The sequence below is a fragment of the Temnothorax americanus genome, unplaced genomic scaffold (genome assembly GCF_048541705.1).
Source record: "Temnothorax americanus isolate GAGA-0224 unplaced genomic scaffold, ASM4854170v1 Scaffold23, whole genome shotgun sequence".
Taxonomy (NCBI): Eukaryota; Metazoa; Arthropoda; class Insecta; order Hymenoptera; family Formicidae; genus Temnothorax; species Temnothorax americanus.
In genome coordinates, this window is record NW_027509371.1 from 291,324 (window position 1) to 307,315 (window position 15,992).

General features: G+C 34.7%; 2 protein-coding genes across 6 annotated transcripts; one reads left to right on the plus strand and one right to left on the minus strand.

The window, feature by feature from the left end:
- Positions 1 to 2,526: 2,526 nt before the first annotated feature.
- On the plus strand, positions 2,527 to 3,526 carry Snrnp-u1-c (small ribonucleoprotein particle U1 subunit C). The gene has a single exon (XM_077407795.1). The coding sequence runs from the start codon at positions 2,731 to 2,733 to the stop codon at positions 3,256 to 3,258; it is 528 nt and encodes a 175-aa protein (XP_077263921.1). The 5' UTR covers positions 2,527 to 2,730; the 3' UTR covers positions 3,259 to 3,526.
- Positions 3,527 to 3,839: 313 nt separating this feature from the next.
- Positions 3,840 to 9,039, minus strand: LOC143898368 (uncharacterized). Of its 5 annotated transcripts, XM_077407793.1 has the most exons (4): positions 8,729 to 9,039; positions 7,799 to 8,029; positions 6,282 to 7,712; positions 3,840 to 6,206 (listed from the first exon to the last, which is right to left on the minus strand). In XM_077407793.1, the coding sequence occupies exons 1-4, from the start codon at positions 8,922 to 8,924 to the stop codon at positions 4,249 to 4,251; spliced, it is 3,816 nt and encodes a 1,271-aa protein (XP_077263919.1). In that variant the 5' UTR covers positions 8,925 to 9,039; the 3' UTR covers positions 3,840 to 4,248. The 5 variants fall into 5 exon arrangements, with proteins under 5 accessions (XP_077263919.1, XP_077263916.1, XP_077263920.1 ...); XM_077407790.1 differs by having other exon boundaries at positions 3,840 to 7,712; XM_077407794.1 differs by having other exon boundaries at positions 3,840 to 7,712; positions 7,799 to 8,042.
- Between the last annotated feature and the right edge of the window lie 6,953 nt (positions 9,040 to 15,992).

Here is a 15,992-nt window from a genome sequence, read left to right on the forward strand (position 1 = left end):
CCCTACGCTGTGGCTCAATCGATCCCACGCGTGGGGTCCACTGTGACAAACGCAGCATTTCGAAATATCATTATTTTTGCAAAATATTTCTGACAATTTACTTCTTAAATCATTTAAAAACAAAGTTTATTATATTAAACATCGAATAGTACCATTTATATTCTAATGAAGTTATTAAAAACCATTTTTAATGTCATTTGAATAAACGTGGTTCAAGGGTGCCCACTCTCCCCTACAGGTCTGGAGACTACCGCTAATTCTAGTGGTGGGGGCATGGTCGCTTATCAAAGATGCATTTAGTTTCTAGCATAGCCACTATTCGTCGCTGTCATCGAAGTCCGCACATGAACGTAACCCGAAAACGGCGAAAACTCGTATAGCTGAAGCTAGCAGCAGGCGCTAACAGCGAAACGTCTTGCGGGAGGGAGACGTTCACCTCTGTGAAGTTGGCCGGACAACTTCAACGTATCGAACTTTCATTAATTGGAATCGATTGGTGGTCGTTTGGTGGTCTTTGGTAGTCTAGTCCGATCGTTTGGTGGTTAGTCGTTTTCCTGTAAAATAAAAATGAAATTTTCGGTGTGAAGTTAGCCGGACAATTTTTATTTTTCCACCAATTTAACTTTTTTATAGCTCATTCGACACGGAATCGTTTGGTGGTCACGAATATCATCATAAAAACGTTTGGTGGTCAACCGTTTTCCCCAAAAATAGAAAAAACCGTATGCGCATAATGCCGGACATATCACCTCTGTGCCATTAGTCGGAACAATTGTATTTATCACCCAAATTGACTTTGATAGGGCTCAATCGACGCGGAATCGTTTGGTGGTCACGAATATCGTCATTAAAACGTTTGGTGGTCAATGGTTTTCTTAAGAAATAGAAAGAACCGTACTCTCACGCCATTGGTCGCATGACTCCGTGACGTTGGCTCGGTAATTTGATGGATAAACATTATTTATCAATCAAATTGACTTTCATACGGCTCAATCGACGCGGAATCGTTTGGTGGTCACGAATATAGTCATTAAAACGTATGGTGGTCAATCATTTTCCTAAAAAATAGAAAATACCGTGCGCTCACGCCATTGGTCGTATGACTAATAGCACAGAGTCATACGACCAATGGCGTAAGAGTACGGTTTTATCTATTTCTTAGGAAAACGATTGACTACCAAACGTTTTAATGACGATATTCGTGACCACCAAACGATTCCGCGTCGATTGAGCCGTATGAAAGTCAATTTGATTGATAAATAATGTTTATCCATCAAATAACCGAGCCAACGTCACGGAGTCATGCGACCAATGGCGTGAGAGTACGGTTTTTTCTATATCTCAGAAAAACCATTGACCCACCAAACGTTTTAATGTCGATATTCGAGACCACCAAACGATTCCGCGTCGATTGAGCCGTATGAAAGTCAATTTGATTGATAAATAATATTTATCCATCAAATTACCGAGCCAACGTCACGGAGTCATGCGACCAATGGCGTGAGAGTACGGTTTTATCTATTTCTTAAAAAAACAATTGACCACCAAACGTTTTAATGACGATATTCGTGACCACCAAACGATTCCGCGTCGATTGAGCCGTATGAAAGTCAATTTGATTGATAAATAATGTTTATCCATCAAATTACCAAGCAACGTCACGGAGTCATGCGACCAATGGCGTGAAAATACGGTTTTTTCTATTTCTTAGGAAAACCATTGACCACCAAACGTTTAAATTACGATATTCGTGACCATCAAACGATTCCGCGTCGAATGAGCTATAAAAAAGTTAAATTGGTTGAAAAATAAAAATTGCCCGGCTAACTTCACACCGGAAATTTCATTTTTATTTTACAGGAAAACGACTAACCACCAAACGATCGGACTAGACTACCAAAGACCACCAAACGACCACCAATCGATTCCAATTAATGAAAGTTCGATACGTTGAAGTTGTCCGGCCAACTTCATAGAGGTGGCGTAAGATGCGTATGCGTAACTTGCGTCAGCCAATCAAATCGTCTCAGCTACTATACGCGTATGATACGATTAAATACTGAGACGATTTGATTGGCTGACGCAATTTACGCATACGCATCTTACGCCCCATGAGAAACCAGCCTGAAAGCTAACTTGGTATAATCACAGTATACTGTGATTATACTATGATTGGCCGCGTTCAGCAGACACAACTGTTGAGTTCGGCTGCGGTCCACTTGACGCTACAAATTCTTTGGAGCGTCCTTCTTCTCGTTCTTTCATTGAAAGAAAAGAGAAGAGGAATGCTTCGAAGCATTTTTGTAGCGTCAAGTGGACCGCAGCCTACGTCTTATCAACACTCTACGTTGATTAGTTGGTTCTAAAAGTAAGAGCCAATCACGTTCGACTGCTACTGAACGGCTTGGTCTGCTGAACGCGCCCTACACTACTGGGTTGCGTTCCAAAATTCACTCTAGTTAACTAAAATGCTATAGTGTACATACGTGACGTAAACTATAGATTTTAGTTACCCAGAGTGAATTTTGGAACGCAACCATGAGCCACAAGGACAAGGCTGCTGCAGGCTGCTGACGATACATAACCATATATTGCACATAACCTAGAAGTTTCTAGTTATTGTTGGCTAGTCTTTCTCTCTCGCTCTCAGCAATTGCAATTTAAATCGAGAAAAATTCGGAAAGTTGCATTGATTTAGCAGCTCAGCGCAATTTATCGATAGGCGCATCGATGCCGAAATACTATTGCGACTACTGTGACACTTATTTAACACATGACTCGCCAAGCGTACGGAAGACCCATTGCCAGGGTCGTAAGCACAAGGATAACGTAAAGTATTTCTACCAGAAATGGATGGAGGAACAGGCCCAGCATTTGATCGACGCGACGACGGCCGCTTTCAAGGCCGGTAAGATTGCCTCCAACCCTTTTGCGGCCAACAAGGGCGCGGCGATACCACCGCCGCCGAACCTCGGCTCCAACCTCGGCTCAAGATCCGGAGTACCGCCACAGGGACCTCCGGGAATGATGCCACCGCCGGGTATGCATCCAGCTGGTCCGATGGGGCCAGGAGGTCCGATGATGATGGGACCGCACGGACCGATGCCACCTCCTATGATGGGCATGAGACCACCTATGATGGGACCGATGGGGCCGATGGGTCCTATGATGGGCCCTATAGGTCCTATGGGACACATGAGACCACCGATGAACGGACCGCCGCCTCCGATGGTCGGCCCACCACCAATGAAGAAATAACAATCAGACTAAGGACATTTATCTCTTGTGTGTCATGTTGGATTCGATTGAAACCAAACCGAACTTTAGTTGTGAATGTGATTACTAGAGTGATATTACACATACACTAAATTGCATACATTATTTAAGATTTCTGTACAAACCGTAACACTAACTATAATTTGGAACTTTCTATAACATTTGTTTATAACATTGATTTGTATCTAAATGATTCATGAATTTTTTTCAAATGTAACTAACAATTTTCATATAGTATACATCTTTATATCACTCATTTAGTGCATAAAATTATAACAATAATAATTTAAAAAGTGAAAGCAAGTAAAATATGCAATTTGAATAGTCTGAAATTTTAAATTGTCAAATTTTATATTGCCAAGATAGCTATATAAATACAATAGTAAAATGTTTAATGATAAGCGTGTTAAAACATTAGAACATTAGAATTTTCAAAACGAGATAAAATCTTCATTAATTAATTATTATTAATGTTAATTAAGATGTGACAGAAATGCTACAAAATAAATATTTTAAGGTATACTTTTCATTGTTATGCTAATGAATATAATAAAATAAGCATAAATTGGCAGAATTCTTTAATAATTTGTCCAAAAATATAGCATTATAAAAAAAATAATTGACTTATTTTATTGTAGCGTGTAACATAAAACAAATAATATTTCAAAATATTGTTTTACAATCATCGAGAATGATTCACATAACAAGGAGTATAATATATATATAGTTAAATTTTGTGTACTTGTAAAATATTTTACAAGTTTTGCCATAATATATATTCTGTCCTCTATCAAATATATTATTATATATTTGTCAGGTCGTTTGATATCGTTCAACACAAACATTTTTCCATATGCAATTAAAATGTACAGATGTCTTCCCAAACCATTTCGTACATTATACGGATGCATGTCAGACGGTGATATCATTGTATTACTGAACGAGCGTGTAATTAATTTTTAGAAACTACTTTTACAAATGTTTGCAATATACATTTACCTCTTTTTGATATTTCTCCTCTATCAGAACCAATTTAGACAACGTCTTGATATGCTTGGGCCTAATTGTCTGATTCCTAATCCGTCTTTGCATTTCGTCTGCTGCATTCATCATATGTGGTACTTTAAAAGCACGAGCCTTCCTTATAAGACCTACCGCTGTAGCTACACTATTCTCTATTTTAATATTTAATTTTTTCAATCTCTTTTTGTGTGTTTTCGTCAAACGTGGTATGTGTACCATGTTATTCACATTTATGTTCCGTTTATTTTCAAGTAGATTAGGTTCGATGTTTACTTCGCTTGTTGATAATTGACTTTCGTTTCTTTCATAATCTTTAAGCGACACGGGCTCGATATTTAATGGCATAATAATCTTAGAATCCTGCGTAGGAGAATATATTGTTATCTCATCGCAACTGCGATCCGTTGTTTTGCTCGTCTCAAGCGCAATATTGTTCATATTTTGTCCCTCAACTAATATTTCATTATTCTGTTGATTAATTGCGGAATAATTTTCGAAGTTGATATTCTGTGGGACGCAAGATGCCGTGGATGAGGAATATACATTGTATACAACGTTTCCTTGGTCACGTACCGTTATCTCCTGCTGCATCTGCTGTGAATTTTTCTCATCATTCTTCTTCTTTTCCTCAAACTTGATGCGACGTAACATGTTCCGTACGTTCTCCGATGTGTGAGGTACAAATAGCTGATTGTAAAGCAGAATAAGTCTAAGATAAGTGGAAGTGTCAAGTCTTTCGCCCATCAGATGTCGATCCGATTCGAATTTCCTCATCAAAAGTTGAAACATACGTACTAAACGATTTGGTTCAGATTCCGTATTGGCAATCATCAGAAGCCTGGTTTGCAATCGCCACAACTTTTTTCGCGACTGATTATATATTTTCGTATTCTTTTCGTGTTGTACTAACTTATTTTTCTCATTGTTTATACAACTATAAATCCATCGCGGATCATTCATTCCTCCTATATGTTCAGCATAACATATGAAACGCATTTTCTCGAGTTGCGGCATTCTTGAATTCAGGAAGTTGAACATCTTTATAGGATTTATAGGTGGAGTAGTCACGTCTATCCCATAATCTTTCTCATCATCTCGGAGGTTAAGCCAATACCTCAACAAATCATACAACTCCTCTATATATTCTTTCATTCCTAGTAAGTGTAATTGTAGATTCCGACGGTTGGTAAAGCCTATCTTCACTTCAAACTCTATTGGTTTCTCAAGCAATGTGTTAAGAAAAACCGGAGCAATCTTGCGGTTTATTAAACTCTTTAACATAGGTTTTCTGCTACAAAAATACATACTAAGATTTTTCAAAATCATCCGCGCGTCCTGGTGATTTTTGTTGCGAAAATGACCATAGGAATATATAATGTCAATAAATTTTACGTTATTTACTTTGGTTTGTCTGAGCTTCGTTCTTATGGGCCAAATATTAATTACTGCGGGAGAAGAATTTTCTTCCATTTGTGAAATGTCCTCAGCTTCTTTTGGTAGAATATAAAAATTAATACGTGATGATAACGCGTCTATATTGGCAGAAGGTTCCACGTTTTCGGTCCTTGCATGTTGTATATTAGTAGAATTTGGTGGAATCAATGTTTTGCTTCCTGTCGCGCCAGACGGCAAGAAATAAGTTTCGGGATTAGATCCAGAGGAACTTGGCGCGCATGGGCCATATGTGGGCCCGTCTGTATAATTTGTGACGACAGCTGGAGTAGAAAAGTTCTCAGACCATCGATATTCCCTGCATGTGGACGATTCATGACCGCGCTTGGCACAATTACAGCAATACAACAATCTCGATGGCTTCATCACGTTACCCAGGTCCTGCGGTGCACTATTCATGTCGATCGTCTGATGGTATCGTCGCCAAAGATCAGGACATTGCTCTTGTTCATGTCCTACCGAATTACACATAGTACAGTGTAGAACGCGACAATATTCACACGTGTTACGAAATGTGTTCTGCTGCTTACCACATGTCAGGCACATCTTCTGCGGGCATCGAAACTCCATGTGGCCCTTCATACCACACATGTGGCAACACGATATTCTACGTGGTGATAAACAATCATAGCGCTGGTGGCCCTCCTGATGGCAATTAGTGCATTTGACGTTCCAAAATCTACGTCTGCTAGAAGGACACGGCATTAAGTCTTCATCCAGGATCGCCCACATTCGTGGATCTTTCGACATCCCTTGCTGTAACTTTCCAACGTCAAAATTCTCTTGGCCATGACTCGAGTTGTAGTAATGTCTCATCTCCTCCGACATTGACTCGTTACACGTTGCGTTCTTTTTTTTTCCACCATTGTTATCTTGTGGCATAACGTCTTTGTTATTCTGCTGTATCGTGCACTGTCGCTTTTGTTTAGGATGGTTGTCAACCTCGTTATTGCATTGTCTCTTCCCGTCTATTGCTGGATTACATAACTCCAGTCCCAAGTCACGCAATGCATAGTTTGTATTGTCTTGATCTGTATGCCTAACATTGTATACATTACTTTTGTCAATATTTTGTTGCATCCTTATTTGTGATTTTTTTCCTGATATTACAGACATTTCTTGTTGAAGATTAGCATTATTTTCGTTAATTCCTTTCAACTTATTCTGCGGTGATTTTTTCTTGCAGTTTTGATTTTTATCCTCAATCGATTTACTTCCTTGATTTGCCACGGTACTTTTAGACAACTGCTTAATTTCACTTACACTTTTAGCGCCTCTCTGAATTGCTGTACAATTCAAAACAATATCTTCTGTAACTTCTTGCACACAAGTTGATGTTTGGATACTTTTATTGGGATTTATTGTATTGGTATTCTTACTTTTGAAAGATGTATTCTGACGACCACTTAATATTTCTATGACTTCTAATTCATGATTTGAAGTACTTCTTGAATTTGTTTTTGTCGAAGCAATGTTCTTCCATTTTTTCAAAATCAAATCTATCCCTGAACTTGTATTGGTTTCTTCATCAGAATCTTGCAAATCTATGAGCGGCGGTTCTGGTTTTGGTGAAATAGGTACTTCACATATGGATTCTTCAGAGTCGGAATTGTCTTGATCTTTATCGGTTTGTTTGGCTAAAAGCCTCTGTTTCTTCACACATTTCGAAACAACATTGTACTTTGAATATGCTGTATCATCATGGTCTTTCTTAGAGCTTTCTTGATGTTCATTTTTCGTATATTTGGAAGATTTATAATTTTTAGAAGAATTTTCTTCGTTTTCCTTTCCTTGTGTAACTGGAAGATCTTCTGGACTTCCATTGTCACATCCATGTGCCGAAGGATTCATCTCTCTACCAGCCAATGTATTGACTTGAGTAAATTCTGTCCGATCTGTAGAGGGCATCATCTGAGAATCTGCTGAATATCGTATATACGTATTATTGCAAATCAATTGTTCTGCAATTCAATGGAATTCTTTTTTAAAGTATTCTAATCATAACATTCTATTAATATTTTCGACTTCTTAGTTTTACTAGCTTTACCTCCAGTGGTTTTAGATGCCAAAGGTTGCTCTTCAGATTTGTGTTGCAGCATGTCTGATTTAACATTCGTCTCAGTGGTCATGCTATCAAGTTGAATCGTCCTTGGAGCATCTGTGGTTCTTGAATCACCTTTAATGTCCGAATCAGTTTGAATCGAGAAATCATAGTAGATTCCTTCATACAATCGAGCCTGCAACTCGCTATCATCAAAGTTGTCGGTTTTGTAAAAATCTATAACATACAACTGTCATAATTAATACTCACGTCGTTATCATAAAAAACATAATATATTTTTGGTAATAAAGTGAGATAATTGCTGGTTTCAAAGAATGGTAATTATGAAGAAGGGTTTTCTCACCAATTTGGCTAAAACTTTACAATTTTATGTATTTTGGTGCGTAAACCATGAATCTATAAGTTAAAATTGTTGCTCTCAATTAGGAAAAAAGTTATTAAGTACTAAAGTTAACAGTTGCGTGGTTAAGATGTCTGTCATTTATTATACTTTGTATTTATAGACTCTTTCCAATATGCCAATTTTTATTTCTGCTTTAAAAAAAGCATAATAACTCTATTTCTATTATTTTTTTTAACCATTTAATTCAATATATTGTGTATATATTCAGTACAACAAAACTGCAACTTTTCCATATTTTCCAAAGAAAATAATAATTTATGTTTTTAGTTAAAGCAGAGAATAACTGAAACAACTCTTCTAGTCTATAAATACTAAGTATAATAAATGACAGACATCCTAACCACACAAGTATCAACTTGTACTTTAAACTTTTTTCTTAATTGAGAGCGACAATTTTAACTTATAGATTCATGTTTTACGCACCAAAATACACAAAACTGTGAAGTTTTAGCCAAATTGGTGAGGAAGCCCCTCTCCATCATAATTAAAAAAGAATCGTTGGTTATATTCACCTTCGAACGAATTGATCTTCCTCTCAGTGATGCCGTCTGACATGACTCCTGAATATTTCTTAGATAAATCTCGGAAGTAATTGAAAAAATTTTGATTGCAACCGACTAATACTAAGTATTGAAATATAACAATGAATTTTATGGCAAGCTGCCAAGCACAAAAACGGTATTCGACATTTCGAACTATGCACCGCATGCACGTGCTAGATCCATTAAAACCCGATTTTCTTCTTTTTCGTGATCGGCACCAAGGCGATTATTCTCCTCAAATTCGACTATGATTGGTCAATTTTCCACGACCCACAACCCGCATAAAGCCCCGGACACACACTTTTTCGTAACAAAGCGGGGAGCACACACTTCTGCATAAAGCATAATACGTAAGCATAAGAAAACTGATTGGTCTATTTCCTTATGCACATGTGTATGGATGACCAATCAATTTTCTTATGCTTACGCATTATGCGTTGTGCAGAAGTGTGTGCTTCCCGCTTAAAAATTGGCCAATCACAGTTAATTATTTTTTGACCGCAAGAAGAATAATAGACTGTGATTGGTCAATTCTTACGACTCACGACTTAAGCCCGTATCAGACTACCGACTGCGAAGGCCGACCCGACTGCCGATCGCGACTGCCGACTCTAATCGGTCAATCACATTGCCCAATCTGTCACCAAGTCGCCGATGCTGACTGATCGTATTTAAGCGAATTTTAGTGAGAATATGGCATCAATATTACCGAAAAGAAAGTATTAATAGTTGCACACGTAAATTGTAATAAATATCAAATATACATAATTTGTACAATTATTTATATCGAAGAAATAGAATAAGCCGAAAGTGTTAAGAAATTTCGAAAATTTTATACATAAACAGCGAAACGACTGTAGCTACAGAAATAATTAACAGTGAATGTGTATTTCTCTTACTGTTGAGTTGCAGGGCATATACTACGTTTACGCGAGGGTTACTTCTATAGTAACTTACGATAATTCCTTCGCGTAAACGGGATTGTCCTTCGTGTAAACGGAATTTTGTAGTAAATTAGTAGTAAATTAGTGCAGAAGTAACGCTCGCGTAAACGTAGTAATAAAGTTGTTTTTAGATTTACAGGTACACACTTCGATATTATATCCTTCAGTCACAATTTTTGGCAATTATAGCATTTCATGCATTCCTTCCATCTACTGTATTAATTATGTGAATACCCACTGATATATAACATCTATTTATTAAGGCAAGTAGATAAATATTCTTTTTCGTAGATGAACTAGATCTTAAGTAGCTTTAAGTATTATAAATAATTTGTTCGTTAGTACGTTCTTTTTTTTATGAGATTGCACCTCGTTAAAACTCATCGTGCCTCTCGCTAACGCTTCTCCGAAGTCCGTCGCCTGAGATCCGACGAAGATGTCGTATTTCTCGTATTTCTCGTTCTTCGTCAGCTTGTGATCCGCATCGGTGTCCGCTTCGTAAATCAAGTGCCTCGATCGACTCCGCCTCGGCGTGATCAAATTCCGCGGGAATAATCCACGTTTTTACCTGTTTCAAATTGGAACAAATCAGTTTGATTATTTTTATATTACCACTAATAAATGTATTACTGTAATGTAATGAGATCTTACCATTATTTACGGGTATTTCTTCCTGTGCTTCTTGCGATGTTTCATTAAAATTTTCATGAACAGGAATATTCCTTGATTCATCATTTTCTTCAGATGTATTTACTAGTATCAGACGATCACCAAAAATAGTTGGAACTGCTGTAGATTTCAAGCGGCGTTTACCTCCCCGTGTTTTTTCCACATCTCGTCTGAGAAATGAGAGAATCTGAAAAAAATATTGAATAATTTAATTAGAAAAATAAGGAATAACAATAAAATATAGATTATTTTTGTGTATTAAAACTTTGTTATTTTTGTTAATTCTATTTAGTCCTTAAAAATAATAAGTAATAGTCTTCTCTCTGGTAATAGTTAATAGTAAAAATGATAAATAATAATTAATACTTATAGTGATCCTTTTTTATAAAAAATGCAAAAAACAATAACTTTTAAATAAGCAAAATTTATTTTAAAACTTCTTCTTATCATTAATATCCATTTCTACCAATGCAGATTAACTTTGACTTTGGCTTAACTCTTACCTTTTATCTTTCTCTAATTTTAAGAACTAGAAAAAAATAAAAAGTAAGTTAAACCGTGATTAAAATTAATCTATATTGGTAAAAATGGACATAAGTCAAATAAATATATTATGTTGGTACCATACCACAGTATATACAGTAGCGCAACTCCCTGTCGGCACCTTTGATGTCAGCGTGTACGAAATTCAACTGCACATGCGCGAGCTAAGTAGATAACCAATCAAAGATCTGCTCTTTTTAGCTGAACTTCTTGCACCGTTTATCTTACCTCTTTTTCTCTCTAAGCTAAAAGAACAGATCGCATACTACTGGGGGTCGATTCTGTATCTTGGGGGACGAGGTGAAAATTACAAAAGTGAACAGATTTACTAGATTTCGACAAATGAAATTGTATATTCTCTAGTGAATTTGCTCACTTTTGTAATTTTTACCTCGTCCCAAAATGAAAATAATGTAAACAATTAGCTAATCACATATAGTATACTTTATAGACAATAAAAAATATGTCAGAAAATAATTTTAAAAAACATAAAATTATATGAACATCGATTAATATAAAAACTAATATATGCACTTATATATATATATATATATATATATATATATATAATATATAATGTATATAATATATAATGTACATTTTTGCGATAAAAAAAATACACAAATGAGATAAAATGTTGAGAGAATCTAAATAATGAAGCAAATAACATGTAGAGTAAATATTTATAATAATAATGTTATTATAATTAAAAAACGTATGTGTAAATATTTTTTTATTTAGTCTATAAATATATATACATTCATTTATTAAAATAATATATACTATTTATATTACTTATACTACATAATACTATTTATTGAAATAATATATATACTACTTAAATCAATATCTTAAATTTTTCTATTAAAAAAATACAAATACATTAACCGAAATTAATAAATAGAAATCAAAGTACATTATTTGTACGCAATAATAAAAATATCTTATGTCGGAAAGATAATTTATTTAAAAACATTAGAAATATGCATTACAAACACTTCATCACGCATACATACACGTATAATATAATATATATATGCTCGGATAGTTAAATTTGTCAAGAATAGATTTAGAAAATATCTGCTATAAATTTAAGACTTATTTTTTATTGCTCAACTAGTGCAGCCATTTCGTTCAGTTATAGAAAACAGACCCTTAAGAGAGTGTCGACAGGAATAATATATAACAGGAATCTGCAGAACATGATGACAGATTTGACTGCAGAAACTGAGCAGCCGTTTCGTAATCATTTAAATAATAATTGTATTTTATTTAAATATTTACTAAATGACAGATTCTTTTCGGTTTCTGCAGATAATTTGTTATCAGATTATATCGGCAAAATCTGTCAGCAAAACACGAGTTTAATGCGGATACAGATGATACTGGATCTGTTGTAATATCTGCTGCCAATCTGTTATTGTCATACTATGGGCAATTTGTTTAATATAGGTATATATATATTCTCCACAGTTGAATCATTTGTCTATATTGCTATTTGATCCAAATTTTGATATAAATCAAAAGAAGGTGCAAAAGAAAAATAAAATCTCTCTTCTTTAACCTGCCAATATACTTGCCATGATACTTAATTTAAGTATGTAAAAGATGCACATTTATGCAATGGGGAAATGCTCCGTCTTCTTTGTAGTCTTCTATTTATTTATGCGGCAATTATGACTCCTTGCGCGAGAAGCACAGACACCTATTTACGTTATAAACAAAATATTAGATAGCAAGATTTAAAAATAAAGATAAATATCTTATTTTATATTTTATTAACACAATTATACGAATATATTACAAAAAAATATAGTTAAAAACTATACATATTGTGCATATAACAAATTGTATGTAACAATCAACTTTAAGAAACTTTAAACCTAAAAGACGAAACAATAAACACATGCATATGGATGTATGAGACGCGCACAAAGTACATAGTTATATATAAAAAGTTTTACATGACAGTTAATTTCAAGAAACATTAAATCTAAAAGATGAAACAATAAATCCATGCATATAGCTATATAAATGACACACACATACACATACAAAGTACACAGTTACAAAAAATGTTATGAGTTAATTTCAAGAAACCTTAAGCCTAAGAGACGAAACAATAAACCCGTGCATGTAGATATATATGACGCACGCACACACACACACATACAAAATACATATAATTATAAAAAATGGTATATGACAGTTAATTTCAATATAAACCTTAAGCCTAAAAGACGAAACAAGAAACATATGCATATGTAGATATATGACACACACACAAAACACAAACTTGGGAAAAAGTACATTATACTGTATGGACATACATGCATATAAATATATATTGGAATATATCTTTATTTCTTCTCTCCTAACTCTCAATCATTTGTCTGTACCTCAGCTACTCGATCCACCTCGGTACGAGCCAAAGAGAAAGCGAGAGAGGAGAAAAATTTTCTATAATAATTAACCCTGTATGATTTCATAGAATATATAAATCGCAAACCTAAAGAACAAACGGGAAATAATAATAAGTTATAAAAGATAATCCATCATTTGACTACTAATTAGCCGAATTTCATAATAATACGCATATTATAGTGAAAATAAGACTGCATGCAAACAAACAAGTAAAGAATAAATCAGAAAAGAAAAGAATTATAAATGTAAAATATTAAGAAGTTTTCTATTTTTTTAGTGACTTTTTTATCAACATTTTTGGATGCTTTATTATGTTGAGACAAAGTATAGTAAATACGCACACACACACACACACACACACACACACACACACACACACACACACACACACACACACACACACACACACACACACACACACACACACACACACACACACACACACACACACACACACACACACACACACACACACACACACACATGCGCATAAATAGTTTTATTAAATAAACTGTTGGAAAATTTGGACATGGTGCTTCAAAAGGTACGGCTTGTGCAAGTTCAAATAAATATTTACCTATATTTTTTTGGAAACAATTACTTTCAAAAGTAGTGACAAATATTTTTTCTAATTCATGTATATAAAAACAAAAATTATGACTTGCTACGTTCAAATTTCCAAATTGATTTTCTTCTGTGGTAGTAAAAGCTCGAAAAGAACAATATAAACTAGTATCATCTATGACAGTCTTGTTTTCATTAAGATAAGTTGTACACGCTTTACATGTATGTATTTGTAGACATTTTTTAATTAAATACCCGCATACATATCTAAACGCATTTTCTTCTGGCAGATCCATATTGTAATAGTCATGATTGGGGATGTCTAAAATTGGACGCGTCGCCGAAGATGGAATGAACGCAGAAGATGATGAAGGACTCGAACATGATTCTCCAATTAAATTTAACATTTCATCTGTATCTACAGCACAATTTTGCGTATCTGTATGTTGTAAAAGTTTCATATTGAATAATTTTTTAAAAGCGCGAGTAAACTGTATTGGTGTCGGATTTAAGCAATTACCGCCTTGTTGTCTAATGGAACCAAAAAAATTTTCAATACAGTCTTGATTTTATTCTTCGTGTGCGAAGATATGGAAAATCATAACATTTTAATTTATTCCAAAGTAGCATTATACTTCTAATTGTTATTTGCCAACATTCAAAACAATTAACTCTAACTCGTGAACCTTTTTCATTAATTACTTTTATATTTTTCATAAAATTTATCATTTATTCTAAGAAATTAATTTGTTTCTCGCTTCCTGTAAATACTTTTCCATATTCTTTAGGGTTATTTATTGCAGAGGAATTTAAAATATCAAATAATTTGTCAAAATGATCGATGAAATCTATTGTTCCTACTGCCTCACTTGAAAGAAAGCCAGAGGACATCTGAGTACATATGCCTGCAGCTACGCGATTACTAAAAATTTGAACGGCATATTTGACTTTCATTTTTTGAAAACTGGTAGGTTCAATATGATTTTTAGATAGTTTCGGAGCGGTTTTAATCCATTGCTTACTATCTATGTTATAAAAATCGACAATATGAGTCCATAAAGCAACTTTGTCCATTCCAAATTCTATACGATGTTTGTATAAATTATTGCGTGTTCTTTTCATTAAATGGGGAGTATCAAATATGTACAATATTTCTAAATCGTCAACTAAAAAAACTGAATTGTTTATTGAAATGCCCAATTCACGAGACAGCTGCAGCTGCATATCACATAACCTATACAATTATTTATAAATACGTATGTTTTATTTACAGGAAAAGAAATATGACGGGTTGCACTGCGGATTATTGTACGAACTCATCGAGCAAAGGCTTCCAAATGTGTAGATGCCCACGAGAAAAGAAAAGAAGAAAACTGTGGATCGCTAATGTTAACCGTGCAGACTGGGTTCCTGGAGTGAGTTCGACAATTGTGTTCAGTAAGTATGGTCACAGTATATACAGTAGCGCAACTCTCCCGATTTCAGCGTGTACGAAATTCAACTGCACATGCGCGAGCTAAGTAGATAACCAATCACAGAACTGATCTTCTGTCGCACTTCCTCTCTCTATTTCTTCTATAGCGCTTTCTCTCTTACCTATATAGCGGTTAAAATTGGCGGTAACAGACATCTTACAGAAGTGAAGTGTGCGAGAAATCGGAGTTAGACGTGAAAGATAGAGAAAGTGAGCAGGAGTATTCAGTGTTTAGTGTTAAGTGTTCAGTGTTCAGTGTTCAATTAGATAAAGAGTGAAAGAAATAAAACTTAAAATTGACAGTTAACCAAGAAAAATTATATTTAGTCTTAGAGAGAATAGTTAATCTGTATATAAATAATATTGTACAGATTTTCTATTCTCTTCCAAAAAGCACTTTTGATCTTAGCTTTGTTGCAGGTGCTGCTTCTTAGAAGACAGGAAAAATATCGAAAAAGATGAATCGTAAATTAAGTTTATGGTGTGTTGCAAAGGAGTGCAACAATAATAGTACGGAGAAAAGACACTTTTTTTTATTTCTTAAGGAACATGATAGGTACAATTTTTATGTTAATAACAAATTGGCATAACATTTTTAGATGGTTGCAATGGATAC